This window comes from Antedon bifida, chromosome 9, assembly GCF_963402885.1.
Source record: "Antedon bifida chromosome 9, ecAntBifi1.1, whole genome shotgun sequence".
In the NCBI taxonomy this organism is placed as follows: domain Eukaryota; kingdom Metazoa; phylum Echinodermata; class Crinoidea; order Comatulida; family Antedonidae; genus Antedon; species Antedon bifida.
Window position 1 is genome coordinate 10,380,449 of NC_136234.1, and position 24,358 is coordinate 10,404,806.

A 24,358-nucleotide genomic window follows, 5' to 3' on the forward strand; every position below is an offset into this window, starting at 1 on the left:
ATATTGAAGTTGCATTCGATAGATTTTGTAAAGGTTTCACCAAACGGGCATGGGAAGGGAAATCAACAATGTTCTTTACTTTTTAAATCCTGTACTTTTGTTAATGTTATTTTTTATATCAGTTTCCTTGTACTGTAAATAGGCCTATTGTTAAATCATTTTTTTTCTCTAACTTTTATTTTACTGTACTATGGACGCACCTTCAATAAGAAGTGATTCAAAAGTATTACTTTTGTTAATATTATTTGTTTATATCTTGTACATAATTTAGTTTAAGTTTCCTTGTACTGTAAATAGGTCTATTGTAATCATTTTTTTTCTAACTTTTATACTTACTCTGAACGCACCTTCATTCAAGAAGTATGCCACTGTTTCAAAAGTGTAGTGTAGCTTCCAAATAAATTGTTATATTATTATAGCTTTCGCGTTGACAGTTTCTTATTGATTATAATCAATGTAAAAAATGTCCTCTGTATGTTACTTTTGGCTAAAGCCGCGGCGGCGCGAAAGAAAGCTCATATCAGTTAAAACTGCTAGTTCGCCCTCTAGAGTTTATACGTGTATTTCGTAAACACAATGTGCAAGAAGAAAACGAGACAGCCCAGGCTAGGCCCTCTCGCTCTACAGTCTCCCCTCTAGAGTTCAACAGAGGTGTGATGACTTGTGAGGGGGCTTGTGAGAGGAAGAAAATCCAGCCGGCCCAAAACAAATAAATACTGAATGAAAAAAGAGAAATGAAATTTGATCGTTAAAGATGAGCTGTCTGATGTATGTGAAAGAATGTTCGTATTTGTTTTGATGGCGATGTTGTCGTGTAATTGTTATCAATTATAAAGTGTAAGTCTCCATTTTAGATTTGTAAAGTTGTATTTTAGGCTAGGCTAGGCCTAGGCCAGGCCTAGCTAAGAACAAGATGGGTTAGGTAGGCCTAGTCTAGGTAGGCTAGAGAGTCTAGGCCTAGCTAGACCTAGGCCTACTTTGTTAGTACAGTATGTGACTAGGCTAGGGGCCTACCTCCTAACCAGGCTAGGCCCAGCTAGACCTAGGCTACTAGATTAGGCATATAGGCCAGTCCTTCCCGGAGAACGCCCGCACAGTTGAGTTTGCCTGGAGTTCCGGTCCGAGGTATTGATTTGAAAGAAGCTGAGACGAGGTACTGAACTCTGAAAGCGCTCAAGTATGCCTATGAGTATGATTGAAACAAAGTAATTTTTAACATTAAAGTATGTTTATGCTTATTGTGTGGCAACATATTTTTCTGATGTTAGCCTTGGATCGTCTTGTATCATTTAAAAAGAATGTTTTCGACTGTATCTAATTAAATCTATAGTTAACCTGTTACATAGATACTGTAAAGAGTGTTTTTTAATGTATAATTATGTACAAGAATGTTTCGGTAACATTTCTATAATAACCATGGATTTGGATGATAAATGTTGTACTTAGTCTTACGTAGTTATTAAAATGTTATACGTTACTATACATTAATCAAGATATGTTGACTTTTTTAATAGCAGAATGTCACTAATATTGCAACAAACATCTGTGACAGTATTTAGGCCTAATTTTTATTGGCCTATAGTATATTTTATCATTGGTTATCGTTTGTGCAATTTTGTTTTTCTTGTAGTTTTATTTTTTTTTTTTATTGTCTTAATTATGCCAAGCAAATTGAATTTCCATTTTAAGTGGACCAATGAAATGTCTTGTATCTTGAATGAATCTTGACAATAATTTTATGGCATTTTTTACTCACTCACATAAATCGTGTTGTTGAAAAAAAAATCCAAATTACAAACCCCACAAACACGTTTGAACCAACATTTTGTTACTTTCATTAATTTATTACAGATATTAACCTGTATCTGCCATTACTTGATATCATCATAGTATTGTTATTCTAACATTCATTTATTGTAATCATCCTATATCATTGTCTGACAAAACAAAATATAATTCTTTATCTTACAATTTGAATGTGATGTTGCTTGACATCTAGAAGAATAAGATGGAGACCTAATTAGAACCAACTTAAAAATATCTAGAAAAAGACCTACCGTATAGGCCTAAATACAAAATCATATAAAAGTTATGTATCTCGCCGTTTATTAGTATGCAGGCGCTACCCGGGGCCTGTGAGCGAGCTCGGGCGTGTATTAGTAGGACCCACCTACATTAGGCTTAGACCACTAACCCAGCTTTTAGATTTAAGAAATAAAAACATGAAGAATCAGATGAATTGAATACCAATATACACAGTAATCGGCTAGACTTGTTTGTACATAGCCGTAGGATGTACATAGCCGTAGGATGTACAGTAGGATAGGCTAGCCTAGGCCTACTTAGAACACATAAACAATGCATTCCACCAGGGATAGGATAGAAAACTGTAAACACAAACATAGCCTTCCTACCTAACTGTAGATTTAACTCGCATTCTACAGAAATTTCGCTCAATTACAGATTTACAGAAATGAAGATAAATGCTGTATAGGCCTACTACCACCTGGACAACTATCTATCCCTAGGACAACTACCCCCTACTGTAGGACAACTACTGTACCCCCTAGGACAACAATACCCTCTGGACAACCACACCTCTAGAATAACTAATCTCATGACACCTACACCTTAGGGTTTTCATTTAAATTCATTTATTTTTCCTTTTTTCTAATAATAAATTACATTTAATAATGATCGAGATAAACTGAGAGATGCCAGAAAGTCTAGTCCAAACTCCAGCACAGCAGATGAGTTGAGTACACTTGCCCAATCTGTCAGATTACTAAACTTCAAAAACATAGGGGAGAGATTGGTCTTAACTGAAAGCTTTTGAATCTTTTAATATGCGTATTCGTCAGTTATATGACTTTAAACGAGAATCGATAGCGTTCCAAGTTATCAGAAAAACAAAAGGGTAGGCTTATTTTATTCTTGCCATATGCCATATAGAAATCTAGGAGCATACAGTTTACCTAGCTGCACCAGTTAATCGAAATACATATATAAAAAAAGGTATTTTTTATCAGCCACTTGCTATCAATCACAATGCTGACATCACAATACCATGTGACATATCCTTGTTGCGCAACAACAGACCAAGCGTTCAATGACCCATTTCCGGCCTTGCGATTCAATGTTAAACAGGCATTGTACCGATTTTACTTCATTTTCAACCGAAAATTACTTCCAAATCTTTATTACTTTAAAACTTTTGCCTTGTAAATATAAGTTTGTCATTAAGGTACACCAGATGTTTAGTTAAAGATGTATTGTCCCCCAAAAACATGAAAAATGAAGATTAATTAAATCTGACATTGAATAGGTTATGTTGTAGTTTCAATAAAGTTAATCACTTCTGTAGAAAAAAAAACCAGAAAAAACAATGTTTTGACTTATAAAATGACAAAATAAATGGTTAAATTCAACCAAAAATCCATTGGCTGGCAGCCAATTTGACTATTTTTTGCTTTAAATTACTGTTTTTTCAGGTAAATATACATTTTTTTCCGATCTAATTTTTTGTCAAAGTGGATAACTATTATGTAACATTATTAATTTATTCAGAGGACAATACATCTTTAAAGGTATATTTTCGTAATTATTATAGCCACGCGAAGAATTTGTACTCGGACATGGATTGGTGCTAACTATTCATTCACTATCAGTATTTATAGAGTTTTTACCACCATACTATACTTTCCTCGTCTACATAAAAAGTAATAAAATCGTCCAAAATAATTAAAATGTTTGTCGATGTAGTAGCCAGGCCATTCTAGCCCCGCTGTACATAGGCTGATCGCTTGCGCCAGCCTGTCAAATCATGCAATATTTAATCTACAAATAAAGCATTAAAAATTACGAAAACATACCTTTAAATATCTAATGTAGATTAAGTGACTGATTAAGTGGTTGATTTTATTAGTGCCATTTTAAAGCTAATAATCAGGGAAGTGTAAAATTACATTAGTAAAATGTTCACTCATTCCCTAATTATAACAATATCATGGCAGCCTAAGCACCCTCGCTTCCTTATTTAAAAAAAAACTGAATCCAGGTGGCTTGCTGGTTATGATGCTGGGCTACCACTTCAAGGGTCCTAGGTTCGAGTCCCGTCACATGTCAGGATTTTTTCTAAGGACAAAATTACAACTCCACTCCCAAAGACTTGTAATAAGACTTTGTTTATGTAGAGCATCTTGTGTATATATTTGTCCTATGAGGGTCCCTAATGATCAGCAATTGCTGGATGGATCACCCTCATTAAATATGGTAAAAGAAAAGTACAGCTGAAAATGTGATTAACATTTAAAAAAATAAAATAATATTAAAATAAATGTTTGATATCAAAGCACTGCCTGAGTATGATATATTTTTAGGAATAGTAAAGTTATTAGTATTACAGTAGTAGGTCATTGTGGAATATGTATAGCTGAGCTAAACATACTTTTTTAATAATATTTTATTCATCAAAAATGTGTGATGAAATCGTCTGAAATTGTCTTCCTTGGCAAGATAAGATAGAATACGACAAGCATTTAAAAAATAAAAATACTTTTAAAATTCAAAATTCTCTCTTGAAAATTGTTGATTAAGGTTGTCTAATTCTCCCAGATTTGTTATCATTATTAAGTGAGTGAGAGTGGTTTTTCATAATATTAGTAACTTTCTTTAGATAGAGGTTGTTTTTTTGTATGCATTTCATTAATATCTTTAACCAATGATCCAATTATTCTAGGGGTTTCTAGGGTATTCTATAGTAAGACTGTTTTGCACACTGCTCTAGTAAAATGTTTAACAAAAAATTAAATGATCCCACTTGAATTGCAGTATTGAACATGCATTGTTTGGTAAAAGAATGTTAGCCTCCCTGCAATTTCACACTTGATGTCATTTTCATTCTCACAACCTTTATCATTAGAGCAAATTGATCAATATTGATCATAAACAGATCAGTGTTTGCTAATATCTAAAACTAAAACTGGCAATTAGCCAAATACCAATCAATGGATGACATGTCACTCACAAAGTTCAAGGTCATAAAAAGCAAATTAAAGCAGTTTCATTAAAGTCGTTCATGAACATATTAATTACATATTTCAAGAACATATTTTTCATTTTATTAATCAAAATGTTAATTTAAAGAAAAAAAAATATCGCTACGGTTTGCCTACAGAAAAAAACAACAAAATGAATGATGAAAAAATGAAGATTGTTGTAGTAAGTGGGAATTAAAAAATGCTCAGATTATGAAAGTGGCTTAACATGTCCAAATAGTCTAATCCAAACAATAAAATACTGCATAATTTTAGCATTGACCATTTGATCAACAATTACCAGATACATGTCATTCCTCAGTATTTCATCTTTTTATTGATAATTATGTATTACCAAGGCAATTTAAAGCAGGATGCTGAGCTCCGGAGATCAAAGGGTTTATCTGTGGCTGCTACATGATCAGTTCCACACCCCTTAGAGACACTGCGCGCTGCGGAGAATATGTACAGTACTGTCGGTATTTGTTGCAGCCTAACATACATAGTGGAGTCTGTTAGGAATATTTTGGTTCACTTTTTTCTAAAAGCACCAAATTTGGTATACATGTTGCCCACCCTATACGAATTCAATTTTTGATGAGCACCAAGCAAAATGACCCTTGGGTCACCTGATTTGCATAATTTAAAATTGCGGACATTTTTACTTAAACGCTCATTATCTCTGAAACTACTGATCATAGAGAGTTGATTTTTAGCTCAAAATGTTCAGAACATAAAAATTCCTATTTACTCTAATGAAATATTTGTGAAAAAAATGGCCGGAAGTACCAGTTTTAACCTTTGACCCATATTTTAAGGCATTGCTTTGCATTGTTGTTTAAAAAATGGTGTAAATTATGTATGATTTTCATACAGTAAAACCTATCATGTTTTATGCTTAAATTCTATTCTAGTGGGTTGTTTTTAATGAAAATTTTGCATAATAATAGAACAATAGTTAATTAACGAAGGTGTGAAGTTTCACTGAAATAAAACAATTAAAATACCCTTCTGTTTAGTATTTGTGAAAATTTTGAAAATTCCGACTTTCCCTTGCATCTGCCACATTTTATTCAAACAAGTAAAATTCCCTCCCTCTTCATTGATAACATAGATTTTTAATATTAGTGATTATGACAACCTAGTCATATTATGGATGGAGAAACTCAGACCTATTTGGTTCTATTTTTTTAATTTAAATTCTGAACTTTGCCAATTGTCCTTGTTAATGTTACCAAACAAAATTGTAGCAACAAGTAGGCCATTTTGGTATAAGATCCGCATTTAAATAAATTATGCCTGTCAAATGCAAAAACGCCAGCATGAAACATGCAGCCAGTCTGTGGTCCGAGGGCGCTAGATATTTCTGCCAGCTCGTGATCCAGAGGGCGCTAAATTACTATTTAACTAAGTAGGCATTATTATGAATAACTAGAGTAAAGTTTTTAGCTTTATATTTTTAATTATTTGGATATAGGCCTACCTAAGTACTGTAAGTCTAGCCTACAGTAGGCCTATGTTGTCTGAAAAAGATAAGAAAAATATAGAGAGACACCACAACGTATCATTAAAGTTATTTTTCCATGATGGTTCATAAATGAATACTGAATACTTTAGGTTTACCTAGTGATACGCTCATAGACATTTTCATTGTGTTATGTTTCAGTTTTGGTGAGCCATACCCTTTGAACAATATGTGTGAATTACTATTTACCTTTTGAGTTTTATTTATTTAATCTTCCTGTATGTACTGATTGGATGATTATTTTATGAGGTGTTTTATTGTGTAGTTCTGATTGGATAGAAAAACATACAAACATCACCTTTTTGTAGAAATAGTTACAGTGTATACTTAACTTGAGATTAAAAGCATCTTAGTTTATTACCTACTGTACTGTACTGTATGCTTATAATACCGGAATCAAATTATTTGTTAGTTTTACAGGTATTTATGTTTACAATTGTATTTAATAGGATTTGTGGAAATGGAGTGGAGGATATTATTAGGCAGTTTTGTCTGTCTGTCTGTTTATTTGTTTGTTAGCAGGATTACTCAAAAAGTAATTACAATATCTTTACCAAAATGAAAATTAAATTTTTCCCAATTCTTTTTAGTATAATTTTCAGACCTGCAGTGCTAGTGTTAAAAGATAAGTACAGAATTTTCAAAAGCCGACAGCAGTCTTAAAGTAACAAGTAAACTGAAAATGCATTTTCTCGAGACCCACTTGTCCAAAAACCTTCATTTTTGTACAAGAGGCAAGAGTTATAATTTGTGATTTGTAATTTTAAAACATAATTTGATTTAATTTACAGGTTTTTTTAATACAAGTAGTTTTAAAAAAACCTATTTCTTTTCAAATTCACCCGTTTGTTTTTGGCATTGCTGTTCTATTGTTAGTCAACTGATACAGTACTATTACATAACCATTACACCAAATTTGCATACACATGCTTGTAGTGAAATTAGCCTAAATCACACACAGCATTATCTCTTTCTCACAGATTTCCTCATCTTTATCGTTTCAAATTAATTAATTAAATTTCAGTATATCACCGGGCGGTTTAGAATTAATGTTCTTTGCCTGATGTGTTTATATATATATTCCCAGAGAAATCTTAGGAAAATTTTTACAGTAGGCGAAGGTATGCACTCTCGGAGTGGCTTTCTTGTTTCATATGCAACCGACAGTGTAAAAACTACCACAAGATGGATATTATCCATTTAAAACTATAGTTTAAAACTATTTTATAATGTATTATGCTTTATTTACAGTGTACAGTACTGTATAAACCTTTCATTTGAGGGAGGGAGTTACAATCCTGTCACAAGGTCAGGATTGGGCAGTGTCACTAGGTCAGGATTGAACACTGGACCTGGAAGGCAAACACATTACCACTACAAAAATAAATGAATATAGGACAAACCTTTTACCTAAGTTGTTTTAATTAACACTTTATTACACAACAGGGTATCGTACGTACACCTGATCCACTTAATCATTAAACCTGTTTAGGGTCATCATTGTACTGTAGCTATGTAGTAATTTATAGTAGCAGTCATTAAACCTTACTGATTCATTTTGTGATTACTGTAACTTTAGGGTTATGTTCACACAAATCATGGAGTAAAGAATTACTCCATGCACAAACACAAGGTTACTTAGAATCAAGAATGAGCACGATTTATTCTATCCTAAAACAAATACTATCAAGTAAAAAAAATATGAAAGACTCAGGGAGACTTCCATTAATTAAGGCCAAAATATGGCTGCAATTTACACGAAAGTCATCCTGTAACAGCAATCTTTATAATACTTGCCAGTATATCCAGACAGAAAAGTTCAGTTGCATTGTCAGAGTTCTAACACAAAATTTGTTTCAATCTTGATCAGTCTAAATAATTTATGGGAAATCAAACAATCATATCCCAAGAAAAAACAATTTATCGGGAGTACTGCCGAAACGTTTATTATTTATCTAAGCTTATTTAACATCTGTCATTGTAGAACAGATTTAAATGTGTTAGTTATTTTTAGTGCTGAAGAAAATGTATATTGTATGTAGAGAATACTACTACAGGGTATGTCACGTGCACTGGATTCAGATTCCAGAAGTTCATAACTTAAAGTGTACTTGATTCACCGATGCTGAAGCCCTTCTTCGTTAAAGACCGTGGATGTGGTGAATGTATCTGACTGGGTTTATAACCTACCCTTGATTATTTTTGTTTTTATTTGCCAGAAAGTAACATAGAAATTATGGGATTAAATTTTAAATATACATACTAAAAGATACTTGTTAAAACTAGAAATGCAAATTTTGTACCAGCATTGGTAGGCAGTCACATACTGATTTAAAGGTACCATGTTTTTAATTTGAGAGTATCACATAGCGAACTTTTACAATTTGATGGCGCAGTAAAATCCACTTAATCCACTTAAATGCTATGTGGGTCGAATCAACCAATGCCGAGTACAGATCACGTCATTTGTTTTAAGAGTACCTCTCTATAAACACCCAAGATCTCCAATTCATTATGAAAGTGGCCCATTGAAGACCAAGTACTATGTATGATCTTCAGAATTCGCATAATTTGAGTCAATGAATATTTTGTGTTTGAAAGTATAACAACAATCATAAATATTGGTACAGTAGGAAGAGGGTTTGTAAGGTACAAACAATGTCCTTTTGATATGTAAGGGCATGTATAAGGAAGTACTCCAAAAGTACTATAAACTTCAATAAGTTATCTTGTTAAGGGTCAAATACCAAATTAGTATGTGTTACTGTTAGCATGTGTTTTTTGTTTCAACTGCAAGTATACAATAAGTAGGTGTCTTTCCATAAACAAACAAGAAGCAACAAAGTACTGTACTGACTTTCTTCGTATTGTACATCCTTTGATTTTGGTAGCGAAGTAGTTTATAAATGATTGAATTTGAATGCATAACAGTCAAATTTTATAATGTTAACCACTATAATAAAACCCCACAATTTTTTTATGGTATTTTTTTTTAAATATTTGTATTTATTTAAAGACATTAGACCTACGTTTTTTGACCTAATTTAATTCACACACTACATTTTATGTAAAAATAAATACTATATAGACCTATTGCAATAATCTTTTTTCGTCTTTAAATGGTTAAAAATGTGAAATAAGTTGATTCTAATAATTTTTGCGGCCCGCTATAAAATCCCAACAGCGCGCATGAATTGATATTCTCATATTGTGATGTGATGCACCCACTACGATTGATCGCGTGAAAGGGTAAACAAATTAAAGAACCAAAACTTTTCAGCAAAAATATCAGGTCTTCCCCAACTTGTTTTAACGGATTCTGCCTAAAAAGGAAAGATAAGCTACTTTTGGTAGTGCATTGTTTTTCTCTTTTTATCATAATTAACCTTAGAACGCACATTTAAGACAAGAAATGACCAGGTTTAATGTTTTTAAAGTTATAATGTATTATTTTACAAAATGTCAAAAATTGCAGGTCTAGTGTCTTTAATTTTTCTTTATACTGGGTGACCTCTTCAGAAGTCAACGACTGTCCCAGAGAACCCAGTTTAACAGACTGCAGGTACGATGTGAATGACAGTGTGTGCACTGCAGTAGTACACCGGGGCAACCTCCTACTCGTCTCAAAAGTGTACTAGGTTGTTTAAAGTTTACATGATCAAGATTTTACAGAATATGGAATACAGAATTTTATTAGTCCAAAAAGGAAATTTGTTTCGTTGACAAGCTCAAACAATCATAAATATAAAAAGTCATGAACACAAAAATACAAGTGTGATAAAAAGATCTTATAAAATTACGAATAAACATCGAACATAGACAAAAATAAAAAAAACACTGTATCGTAAACATATAAAAGTATAAAAAATATATTAGCAGTATATACAGTTATGAAAAATTACATTTTCAATCTATCTTTTAATATTTGTGTTATATAAATGACAAGAATTGACTTTCGAAGACGATCATGATCTGCTCTTTGTGGACGTAGCCTGATACCAGTTCTACCACCACCATAGAGCGAGTGGGCATCGATGTTATGGCTATGTATTACATTGCTATTTCTTCTCTTGGCCACTCACTTGCTTTTTACATTTTGTGATTTTTTTTTATAGATATTAATGATTTCTGGAAAACCAATTACATGATATACTAAGCTTCTAAAGGAAGGGAAGTTGACACACCTGGAAACTTACCACAGAAGGAACTTCACTATCAATCATGAGCTTCCAAGCACCATATGCAATAATGCATTTCTTAGTCATTCTAACAACTCATCTTATTCTTGTGGCAAGTCTGGAGGCTGATATAGCCAAAAGGAAACCAAATATTGTTATTTTATTAGCAGATGACATTGGCTATGGTGATGTCGGTTGCTTTGGTAATACAAGCCTTAGTACACCGCATATTGACAGTCTAGCTAGAGACGGAGCGAAGCTTACCCATCATTTAGTAACACCATTGTGCTCTCCAAGTCGAGCAGGTTTATTGACTGGCAGATATCCGATACGTTCAGGTTTGAATTATATTTAATTTTGTTATTTTATTTATAAATATTGCTCTATAATTTGATTATTTCCGGCCGTACTAGTTCAAGTGGAAATATCGACTGATGATACTAAACTTTGTCCATTATGTTGAAACACCAGTTTTCATTAGATCACTGAAGTTAAGCCCGCTTCATAAAGGTCTTCAAAATAAATTCATTTATACTATGAAAATCATAAACATATTATATTATAAGAACTAAGACAGTCAACAAGCTGACTCCAGCTGGGCAGGCAGAAAATGGCCACTCTATTAATTCAAAAATGTTTTTTTGTGAACAATGTAGTTTTTAATACATTATAGTTTTTTTTATTCAACTCTATTATTTTCCTAGTATAAACTTTTGCATTATTAATATAAAGTACATTCTCACATTGATGTGCTCAATATGCTGGAATACAATGCAAATGTAGTGGTTTGCATGTTGGTATATGTGATTGCATCCATATTGTATATAGTCCCTCTTCAAATTTTCAATTTGATCAAAGTAATTCAATTTCAAAGCAAAAAAATTTGTTCAATTTAACTATTTGTCTTTTGTAAGTAAAAAAGGTTTGTTTTTTTAAAAATGATGGCCTATTCAAAGTCTGATTTAATTAATCTAATAATTTCTTATGTTTTTGGGGACAGTAATATTTAACTGATTTTCTGTCTGTAATTGATGTGCATTCACAAAACTACACTTTTCAGAAATTATCTACAGTATAGAGGTCATTCCAATGGTGTCTCTTATTAGTTGACTATTATAAATAATATTGTTTTCATCCTTAACATCTTTGAATTTTATGTTGGTGTGATATAAATACACAGGGATGGTAGCTTACAGTATTATACGTGTAGTGTCGTTCGTGTCAGCCAAAGCTGGCTTACCAGCCAATGAAACAACCATTGCAGAATTGGCACAGAGCATGTCATATAATACTGCCTTGATTGGTAAGTAGTTTGACACACATTCATTGTGTTCAAGTTTTGTTTGACGTGTCTTTCAGTTTTACTCTTACTCTTATTTTCAGGCATGGCATCATTAAATATGTTGAGGATAGTACCTTTCCTTAGTAGTGATTCAGGGCTACCGCCCAATGAAAGTACTCTTGCCGAGTTATCTTTAACCGCAGGCTATAATACTGGTTTGATTGGTGAGTGGTGATGGTAATTAACATTGCTGGGCCTGCCATATGCTGTTTTTCATAATTCTTCAATTAGCATGCTTTTGTCTCATTTTTTCACTTCTGATTTTTTATTTCATAGTTTATATTGCGATTTGATAGATTAGCACATGATTTTCATTTGATTTTGGTTTTTTTCAAATATTAATCAAATCAAATTTACATTTGACTGAACGCAAGAAAGACCAGTAAAGAGCAGTTCAAACAATTTGGTCCTCTTGAAAACTTTCAAAATTATACAAAATATATGAAGATAATAAATAACTTGAATATCAAATGTTGATGGCTCTCCTAGACCATGTCCTGGTGGTAGAACAAGTCTCCCCGAATAAGGACTTAAAACTGGAGTTTTGGCTTATGTGCACTTTGAATAAACCCAGTACATTTTGCGGAAGAGTAGGGAGGTTACCCCATGCACTGGTCCAGCCCCTGACGTTCATCTGGGTAGGCACTGCACTGCTGGCTGCCATTGATCTGTAGAGAGCTTCAGTTACCTTTTAAACTTGACGGTGATTATACATTTACATAAAACAAATCATTTCATCCACAAATATTAAAATTAAAAATAATTACATACAACAGTAATTACCATAATCTTGTATATTGGATTATATATTTTGAGAAATACAACTCCATACAGTACATACATTTTGTTTACATGTGTTTTTAAAAATTGTTTAGAATAGTGTTTTTACTATTTACATCTTTATCATAAAACATGTTAAATTCAAAGAAAGGATAAGTTGAACAAAAACTTAAAAGGTTTAAATTTTTACACATTTAATTTCTTGTCGATGCTTTGTAAAATTTGATTAAAATTGTTTTGAATGTGGTTATAATCATTGTATCATAATCATTGAAAAAAAGCAAAAGTGAAATACTATTTGAGATATCCTTTATTTGTCTTGACAAATTTCATATTGCTTCATTTCCTGGATTTTTCATCTTGTATTTTATTGTAAAAGTAGACAATAGAAATTATGTTGTATAGAAATTATAGTTGTTTGTACTTAAAATTGTTATTGCTCTTTTAAGCTCTGTCTACACTATCAGTATCAAACTTTATGTGAAAAAAACAAGTCGTGCCCATATATGGACCTGATGATGTCATATCACTACTGCATTAGCATATCACTACCACATTTTGGGACATCACACTTTTTTTGTCAAACTAGTTTGATTGTTTAGACAGAGCTTTAGCTTCATATTTATTTTGTTTGTTCATGTTTTTTTAACATAAAAAAAAACATTAAAAAATGAAGGGGATGATCTGAAAATGGTCATATTTCCACCAATTAATAATAAGACAGTTATTTATTTCGACTTATATAGTCAGGGTCATGCCAAGAAATACAGTAGTCCTTGTCTCGAGATTACCCTATAAACAAACAAATAAACAAACATTTTTTTTGAATGAATAATAAATAACACAGACAAGACAAGTACAATACAATTACAGATAAAATGTGCAAACAATATCAGAGCCTAAGTATCAGTTTGAATATAAAGGAATATAATCTATAATCTAATGTTCTTGTTGTAAACAAGGAGAGAAATACTATTTTTTATTTGGACATCAATGCCGTTCCATAGACGTGGGCCAGAGACTGATAAGAAGTGGTCAGAAGTTTTAAGTTTGACTAAGGGGCTTAAGTAGGCAATGGTCATTTGATTGTACTGTAGTTGTGGTAAATATTGTAAAAATTATTCACTTTCAAAAGGACCTGAGCTGGACTATCCCCTGTAAATCAGTATACTTTATGCTTATTAATAAAACTATCATCATCTTATAATGATTGTAAGGTTTGGGAATCAAAAATATAATATAGTAATAGTACAATGCAGTATACACAAATCTATAAATGGATGTATAGTGCCGAACGGTACATTATACAGCATTTATATTAGAAAGAAGATAAAGTTAATAGGCATACTGTATTCTTCTTTATATTTCCGTGTCTATTTTGTTTTAATTCTAAAAGCAAGCAATTTTAAATACAAATGTAAAGATTCATCACAAATAATAGTACTAGTAGTGCTCACTGAATGTTAGCACTGCTGCTATACTGTAACTGCAGCTGCGCTGATCACATGTGCCTGAGTGATCTAATTGTGATGTAGGAAAATGTCCGAGAATAACCGAACTCTAAAAAACAAATTATAATTATATATAGACTAAAGGAGAAAGGCGCAAGTATCGGACTTGCCTCTTATGAGGAGAAAGAAAAAAACATGTCATGTGCCCATATATGGACCTGATGATGTCATATTACTACTGCATTAGCATATCACTACCACATTTTGGGACATCACACTTTTTTTACAGCAGCCCAACCCACTTTATTGCTGCCCTCAACCACATCCCGTCCATTTCCAACCTTATTGCTGCCCTCAGCCACATCCCGTCCATTTCCAACCTTATTCTTTCCCTCAACCACATCCCGTCCATTTCCACCTCTTCAAAGCACAATTTAATCACATTTGTTTACACAAATATAATATTAATATCAAGTAAAATTATATTTAAAACAATATTATTATGATGCAAGATAGAAACTAGAATTGAAAAGAATTCTTACTGACTCTGTTCTCATTAAAAGAACAAGTAAACGATTACAAATGTTTAATAGGATGTTCATATTGATTTATTATTAGATTGTCATAACTGACAGTGAAATATAAGCTCTTAATGTATGTGCTAAAGTCTAGTTGACTGCAAATTGATCTATTTAATGTTTTCTTAACCAATCTACTAAAAAGTACAATCTATTGTTGTTTGAATAACCTGATTTTAATTCATTTAGTTGTTGGATATGGTTATCAAGAACCAGCCTCCAAGATTGTTATCCAGTGTCTAGACTAGACAAAGTATATATCTCTAATATGATTAGTTATGTTAACAGCCTGCAAAATGTCCCTGTATTATGATGTCATTAGAAACCTAATAATAATTAATAATTTCTTTAATATTATCAGGTTATTTTGAAATATTCATTTTAGTTTATTAGTTTTATCATCAAAAGAAAACTTGATTTGTATCATAGAAATGGCAAAGGATCTAAAAATGATCCTCTAGATTTTTTAGAGTAGTTCTGTCACAAATACATTCTATTACCGGTAATCCAGTTTATCCTCCCAAACAAATAATATTATTGCAGCTAATCTGCCCTTGTGTGCATATTCAACAGAAATGGCAGAGTGATATTGTCTAGACCCTTGCAATTTCGACAAATGCGTTGGAAAAAACAGACAAAACATAAAAAGAACATTTTGACACACTTAGCATGCCATACTTGAGCTGGTAACACTGGCACTTATCACCTCAATTTTAAAGGAATAAACTTGTCCAGTTGACTTGCTCGTAAAGTAAAGGAATACTGACGTAAATATAAAACACAACACAAACAGCCTAGAAACATTAATAAATACAGTAGTAGTCATGTTATTGTTACATAATTTTCAACTACCATGCCAATACATATACATACATTATGTTCTTTCAAGTTAAAAAAAAACAATAGACATTTAATAATTCCATTATTTCCACTTATAATGAAACTATAGCTCAAATTTGGAGTTTTCTTAAATAACTATTACCTTTGGTATAGAGTTACCCTAGCAGAATAATAACAGTATAATACAAGAAAAAATGGCTTTATCTTGAACAATAGAAGATAATGAGACAGTGTTGATTTGGCTGTTAAATTAATGTACATTCATGAGTACTTATTTACACGTGTACAATTAGTACTCGTTATGCAGCATTCATTATTTTTATGTAAGGTTCTGTAAATTATAATCTTATGTTGTATAATACAGTGCCATGCTTTTATACTGCTTTACTTCATTCTTCATAATTGTTTATTTGGTTTTAATATTTTAACATACTTATTTACTCATTTTTATGATTAAATATTTTTCAAGGCATTGTTGATATTTGTTAACATTTTCAAATGTGTACAATTGAAATATGGAGAGGAGGTGTCAAACCATTGAGACATTGTCCAAGTTAATCAGTCATTCTGTTTTGTATAGTGCCGTTCCATTTTTGGTTTTACTAATATTTTAAGGAGCATGTATCAATGAATACATAATATCTACAATACAAGTTCTTTCAATTTTTACCCACTTTAATCTAAATACAAATAAGTTATGGATTTTGGAACCATGTTACAATGCAAGTCAATATGGCTGACGCATTTTTTTTGTACACTTATGAAAAATGTTGAGATTGACTCTTTTTCATTTTAATTTAGCATTTATAGTGCCATTCTCTTTGCTACAGCCTTCTGCATTCTTAGATCAGTTCATTTATTTTGCACCAATATATAATTATATTTGAAACAATGCACTTTCACTTTAAGCTGGAACATAAAACCAAAAGATATTAATTCTGGTTTAATACAGAAAATAAATTTGTCAAACTGTTTTTATTGGCCACGAAAAGGGCAATTGCAGGGTTTAAGTTCCTATTGTTTATAGAATATAATAATTGTTTACCACTGACAAATGATTGTGCATTTTTAGGTGATTCATTGGGTTTCTAATTTATTGTACCAGTATTTTTCATTTTTATTGCTTTAAAGGTAAATAATACTTCCACCTAAACAATGAATTTAAAACCTGTTGATATCTTCATATTGTTTAAATATCCTTGTCCTTGGTGTAAAGTTCAAGTTTGCTTGAATAAATTAATACCATGTGACCAAATGTCAAGATGGTATGAATATATTGCATTTCCCTCATATCAAAAACCACAAACCATGAATTATTATAAGGCCAAATAAAAAATGTATAAAAAATTAAATAAAAAATAAAAAATATGTAGCATTTCCCTAATATCAAAAAACAAATTGTTAAGGCCAAATAAAAAATGTTAGTTTCATGTCCCCTTCATCATAAAATGTATGTCGCCGCTTGACTGTATTATAACTATTTGTCAGTATTCTTATCGGAAGAAAAATTATGTTAATGTAAAAGAAATTTAAAGAATCACTTAATTTTCCATAAAAAAAATGCAGGTACTAAAGTGAATCGTTTTGAGGAGTGTATAATAGCAACTAGACACTTACAAGTTATATTCTTGTGTTTAATGTTGGCACATCATAGCTAATAGTTAAACCCCTCCCTCATAAAAAAATTCAAATCCTAGATGTGAAGCTAACAATGTTTTCTATTTGGCCATGAAGTATATCTGGTGCTTACTAGTTACGCTACAGTGATCTTAATCAATTTGAGGAAGATTTGGTTGTTGTTACCTTGCTTATTTACTAAATGGGTTGTTTGTGGAAATCTAATTTAATATATATGTTTCATTGGTTCCTACTTGGATGCAATGAAAGGACACAAGTATTGACCAATCACGATGGATCACTTGAACCGTTGATTGTGATTGGTAACTCAATTATGTTGCACCTACATCGTTGCATTGCATCTAAGTGAGAACAAAGCATTACCATTTTTGTTTCAAAGTTTAAACCATTTTAACTTTTATTTTATCCAATTTTTAATAAATGTAGGGAAGTGGCATTTGGGACATGCTTGTGAAAGTGAAGGAAACTGTTCTCACCCGAATGGACAAGGGTTCAACTACTTCTATGGACTTCCACTAACAAACTTAAAAGATTGTGGAGGAAAGACTAATGTATTTATCGCTTGGGATTACCACATCTATCGTGATCTCTTTTTGATGGCGTTACTATTGTCCATTTCTATTATCGCCCTCTATCGACATGTCTACATTGATAAGTGTTCTTTGATTATCTGTTTGGCGTTTACCTGGGTATTGATAGGGAGCGCATACTATTTTATAAACTCTATTCAAATTATGAACTGTATTTTGATGGAGAATCAAAAAGTGTTAGAGCAGCCTCTAACATACGATAACCTGACACAGCGTCTGACAAATCGTGCCATCTCTTTTATGGAGAGACATCAGAAGGATCCGTTCTTGTTGTTCATGTCGTACCCACAAGCTCACACTGAGCTGTTTGCATCTGAGAGGTTTCAGAACCAGAGCAAACATGGCAGGTATGGTGATGCAGTAGAAGAGATGGATTGGAGCATTGGAGAGGTACTAGCAACTATCGATCGTTTGGGTCTTCGTGATGACACATTTGTTTATTTTACTTCTGATAATGGTGGGTTTATGGAAGAACGGGGAGATGACGGCGAGCGTCAAGGTGGCTATAACGGACCATTTAAAGGTAGTAATTTATAAAAGTACAGTATACATAACTTAACCATTCAAATGGTTGTCAACATTTAACGCCCCTAGTGTATCCTTGCCATTTTATTAGTTGATTTTATATGCATTATTACCACCCATCCGCTCCGCGTTTTGTGTAAATGGTCATAAAGAATAATAGATTCTATATTTGTATTACTGTTACTGCTCTGTGCATGACTTTGATATCGAGTAAAGATGGAAGCAGCTGTTTTAATCAAAGTTTGCTCTAAAACACTAAATAAGTTATAACAATAAATGAATGTTCTGTAGTTGTTGAATGAGAAGAATATTTTCATCATTGAAAGCCTGACTTATTCTCCCCATTCAACTTATTAGCATTTATTACTTGTGTCCCACAAATTTAGAAAATTGCAATGCAAAAGATATTTTAGGACATTAATTTTTGATTTCCATTACTTTATTTTTAGGTGGAAAAGCCAACACATGGGAAGGTGGTATGAGAGTTCCAACAATAATACGTTATCCTAGAGTAGTACGTAGCAACCGAATCATACCCGAACCCACCCATGTCTTTGACGTGTATCCTACGATTGCATCACTTCTAGAAGTCCCTGTGCCTTCTGATAGAGTCATCGATGGAAAAGATTTACTGCCATTACTAAATGAAAAGAATAAAACCTCTCCACATGATTTCATGTTTCATTATTGTGGTGGTTACTTGCATGGTGTACGATATATACCAAAAACAGGTAGGAATGTCATTTTTAAATGTATGTTAATTTAAACAGTAGCCTACCACTTCAAAAAAATATTATTGTTGCCTAGTTTAATTCTGCGTGTGCAGCTAGCACACGCTGTAACGCTAAACTGTGCTGTATTTATTATTGTTCAGTGTTATAGATAAAAACTGTGATACACGTCCTGTCCTTAACATTGTACAGGTACCACATATGACATTATTGTACAGAATTTTCCTATCATAATGAAGATGCCATATGTGGAGAATGTACATGTACAGAAATCTGGTGTCAACACACAAAATGTTTTATATTAGCTTAACGGTATGACTTTGTTTCAACACTGTGTTCTATAGATTGCATTATAGTTCTGATTAGAACTAATGTTAATATCAACTGTGCATATTTTGATAATTTATTGTAATATTCACACATTCTCAATATGCACTACTAGTTTCAATTTATTATTTGAAGTTATACACTAGTCAGAATCAAAGCTAGGCACAAATAATGGTTTATCTGATGGTACTTAATTACCATTAGATTAAGCTTGGTTCCCACTAGAATGCAGCGCAAAGACACATCAACTCAAACACCATTAGTGTTCTTTGCATACGTCGTAAAAGTGTTGATTAAACTTAGAGAGGGATGCAAAATTTAAGAATACTAGAGGGTGAGCTCGCTTCGCTCGCTTCCCCTCTAGGAAGTGTAGACGATGGTTCTTGGAATGATAATGACTCGGGTAAAAAGGTTTTAGAAGGACGTTCTCCTTGTACGTTTTCTGTCGGTTACCATTATTGAAAATGCTTGACATTCGTAAAACTAAACCTACTCTCTGTTTCACATTGTCTGATGATTAATTACATTCATAACATGAATTCTACTACAAATAGTATAATTGTGTTATTATAAATACAATACAATATTGTGTATAAATGTGGATGGGTGTTTACTAGATAGTTGGGTTGGGGTGGGGGGAGGCAATTATTATTCAAAGTGATGTTTTATTGGGGAGGCGTTTATACCATCCTAATAATTAATACATTATTTAATTTAAACATCTTTTGAAACTGACTTCCGCGACAGAGTGGGCCGTTTCGGTCCAAGAAGAAAGACGTTTTAGACGACTTGCAACATGGGTAGACATCCCGGTCCTAACGGGACACAGATAGCCTACAGTTATTCCTGCCAGCTTACTCAATAAAACTCGGCTATTCTCGGGGATTTCACTCGATTTTAAACAAAATGTCTTATCATCAGATCTCCCTATGTAATTTTATAATACTATTCCCCACAATATATTCCGATGCTTTATGACGTATATTTAATTTGATCTTTATTAGTTTGCAGTATAATTTTTATTTTTTAACTACTGTACGCGCGGTCCGATCAGAAAATAAACAAAAAACTAAAATGGCTATAGCCACTAACGGCCAACTTAGGTGAACTTGTGAACTCATCGTAAACCCGGAAATTACTTTGACCGCATACAATTGAAATTGAGTTGAAAATCTACCGATGAAATCAGAAATATCGTAATAGTCAAAACGAATGTTATCAAATTTACATTTCGCGGGCCATCTGAGATAGATCAGGTAGGTATTTCAAGGCAGAGATTTGTCCCGAAGTTTTTCCATTGTGCTCGCCTATGTCAGAATTAACCATAATTTATATAGATTGTCTATTATTTAATTAAACTAACATTAACAGGTGTTTATTAATCAGATGCCATGAATTGAAAGATGCCCGTATACAATTATAAACAATCCATGGCTTTTGATAATTGATTGAGGAAATATAAAAGTGTTTTATTTCAGGTCAATATCAAAGACTGGTAGTATAATTTACAATTGGTATAACTACCATAATTTCTACTAAAAGTAACAAATACAATTAAATTAAGTACTATTTTGTGTAAAATTTATATCACCAATTTTTTGACAAGACATTGAAATAAAAAAAATAATGAGAATTATTAAAATAATATTATAATGTCATACAGTAAGTTTTGAAACAATTAAGTGAAGTCAAACACAATTAATTTTTATGACAGGCACTAAAAATTATACTCGCAAGAACATTATTACGATGTATTACTGACTTCCATATACATTAAATTTGAATATCTCACCTCTTATAATGAAATTTTCTGAGAATAACTTTCACAACCTGTATGCAATAAAATTAAAATGAAGTTGAAACTTGTTTTACTAGCATTAATGTTGATAATTGTTAATAAAAAGTTAATACCTACCACTACCAACCAGTTCATTTATTTCCTGTTTAAGATTTTTTGTTAAGTAGATATATTAGTGAAGTAAGTGACTCTCTAAAGACCCACTTACACTAGGACGATAACAATCGGTGATAAAAAGCTAAACATTTTTATTACACTAAAACAAAAGAATTAGTTTTCATTCTATAGGATAACCATTTATACTGTCATTTATAAAAAAGATACTTCACACAGCTAATCAAAGACATCATGATTAGTAAGTCCAATAATACTGTGACAATACAACAATTTTATTGTTCTTATTAATCATTTTTTTTAAAATATATTGTTTTCATCAAACACATGGTTTCCTACAGTAAGATATATATTTATACAGTATAGGAGGAAGATGATGATGTAATAATCAATTAAATATGTTAAATATGCTATTTTGTTTAAGGTGACAAGGTCTACAAAGTAATGATGACTACAACCAAATTAAATGTCAATGAACTTGGAGAAAGAGGATGTTGGAAGACCTATGTATGCCAATGCTATGGATCATCTGTCGACCACCATAACCCTCCACTTGTCTTTGACATAACAACTGATCTCACAGAAGACAACCCACTAAATCCAAATGATCCTGAAGTGCAGGAGATTATCAAGAAGTCATTAGCAGCCATTGATGAACACAGGAAGACACTGACTCCAGTTCCAAACCAATTCCATCCTCTTAGACTTATACCAATTCCATGGCAGCAGCCGTGTTGCGGTACATTCCCATTCTGTAGTTGTAAGGAAGACAGTAATAATAATCCTGAAAATCAGATTATTGATACTTTACAAAGAACTCCAATTTCTGAGGAAATCGGAACCAACTCATGATGACAATCATCATATGACTTAAGTCAATGCTGAAAAATATAAATAATACAATCATGGTTGTCATTTGTCATTGGTATACACACTAGCACCATTTGCCATCGCTTTACAAACTTTGACATTGACATTGGTTTACAAGAATGTGACATTGTCATTGGTTTACAAGCATGTGACATTGGTTGTTAGTTTACAAACTTGTAACACTTGCCATTGGTTTAAAAAAATGGAATACTTGTCATTGGTTTACAAACTTGTGACATTTGTTTACAAATTTGTGACATTTGTTTACAAACTTGTGACATTTGTCATTGGTTTACAAACTTGTGACATTTGTCATTGGTTTACAAACTTGTGACATTTGTTTACAAACTTGTGACATTTGTTTACAAACTTGTGACATTTGTCATTGGTTTACAAACTTGTGACATTTGTCATTGCTTTACAAACTTGTGACATTTGTTTACACACTTGTGGCATTTGTTTACACACTTGTGACATTTTAACATTGGTTTACAAACATGTGACATTTTCCATTGGTTTACAAACTTGTGACATTTTGACATTGGTTTACAAACTTGTGACATTTGTTTACACACTTGTGACATTTGTCATTGGTTTACAAACTTGTGACATTTGTCATTGCTTTACAAACTTGTGACATTTGTCATTGGTTTACAAACTTGTGACATTTGTCATTGCTTTACCAACTTGTGACATTTGTCATTGCTTTACAAACTTGTGACATTTGTCATTGGTTTACAAACTTGTGACATTTGTCATTGGTTTACAAACTTGTGACATTTGTCATTGGTTTACAAACTTGTGACATTTGTCATTGGTTTACAAACTTGTGACATTTGTCATTGGTTTACAAACTTGTGACATTTGTCATTGGTTTACAAACTTGTGACAGTTGTCATTGGTTTACAAACTTATGACATTTTTCATTGGTTTACAAACTTATGACATTGTTCATAGTACTTAAACTTTTTGATTATAAAAATAAGTTATCACACATTTTTTTAATTAATTGAAACAATTATCGTTTCTCTGTTTACCAACTTGTAGAAAAACAAACTATTAATGAACAATTTTGTTTACAATGGTTGTCACTCGTACACATTTGTAAATCTTGGCATGTCTTTTTATACTGATTTTTAATTTAGTTTTGCGTAGTGTAAATATAGAAATAACCGAAGTGTGTGTAAATATGTTTCACTGAGGTGTATGTGCAAATATAGTGTTAGTAATCATGGTGTAACTTGCTTGTCTAGATGTAATGCAAATAATTATAGTTTAACTAAATTAATAATATATTTATTTTTATTACTATTTTTAAATTTGTTGTTTCTAATATTTTTCTATTTTATTGCTTTTTACAATTATTGATTGTAAAAAAAAATTGTAGATCATTATCTCAGGAAATTAATTTGCTGCTGATTACGCTTAATAATATATTGTTATTAATGCAACTAACAAATGTAGTATTCAATACATTCTCAAACGAGACACCTCATTACCCATGGCTACATTGTCATGATACCCATTGGTACTTTAGTATCTTGTACCTGCAGATACCAATACCCATGGATACTTTAAATTGCATCTTGTACCTGCAGATACCAATACCCATGGGTACCTTATAGTAACTTGTACCTCATTATACCCTTGGGTACTTTTAGTATCTTGTACCCGAAGGTACCAATACCCATGGATAGTTCAGTATTGTACATGGGTACATCAGTATATTTGACTACAGATAATGTACCTCATGGGTACATTCTTGAACCTACATGGGTACCATAGTATCTTGTCTTGTATATCTACCAATTGGTACATTGGTCATGTAATATAATCATATCATACATCAGTATGTGTAGTAACTCAATACTATCCACACCAGATATAAATGTGCATTATCATTAAATACCATTTAGAGGCAGTATTATTTATGAATAAATATGTCCCAAAGTGTGAAATACCATTATGCCACTGCCATTATGGAAATTATTTATTTGTCTGTTCTTCATTGCTTTCACATACAACAGTTTACTTT

At 32.1% G+C, this 24,358-nt stretch overlaps 1 protein-coding gene across 2 annotated transcripts; it reads left to right on the forward strand.

Moving 5' to 3' along the window:
- The first annotated feature begins 641 nt into the window (after positions 1-641).
- LOC144852490 (steryl-sulfatase-like) lies at positions 642-22,517 on the forward strand. 2 transcript variants are annotated; one of them, XM_078710321.1, is made up of 6 exons: positions 642-814; positions 10,677-11,077; positions 11,920-12,042; positions 17,795-18,481; positions 18,933-19,214; positions 21,878-22,517. In XM_078710321.1, the coding sequence occupies exons 2-6, from the start codon at positions 10,783-10,785 to the stop codon at positions 22,303-22,305; spliced, it is 1,815 nt and encodes a 604-aa protein (XP_078566447.1). In that variant the 5' UTR covers positions 642-814; positions 10,677-10,782; the 3' UTR covers positions 22,306-22,517. The 2 variants fall into 2 exon arrangements, with proteins under 2 accessions (XP_078566447.1, XP_078566448.1); XM_078710322.1 differs by lacking the exon at positions 11,920-12,042 and adding an exon at positions 12,123-12,245.
- The last annotated feature ends 1,841 nt before the right edge of the window (positions 22,518-24,358 follow it).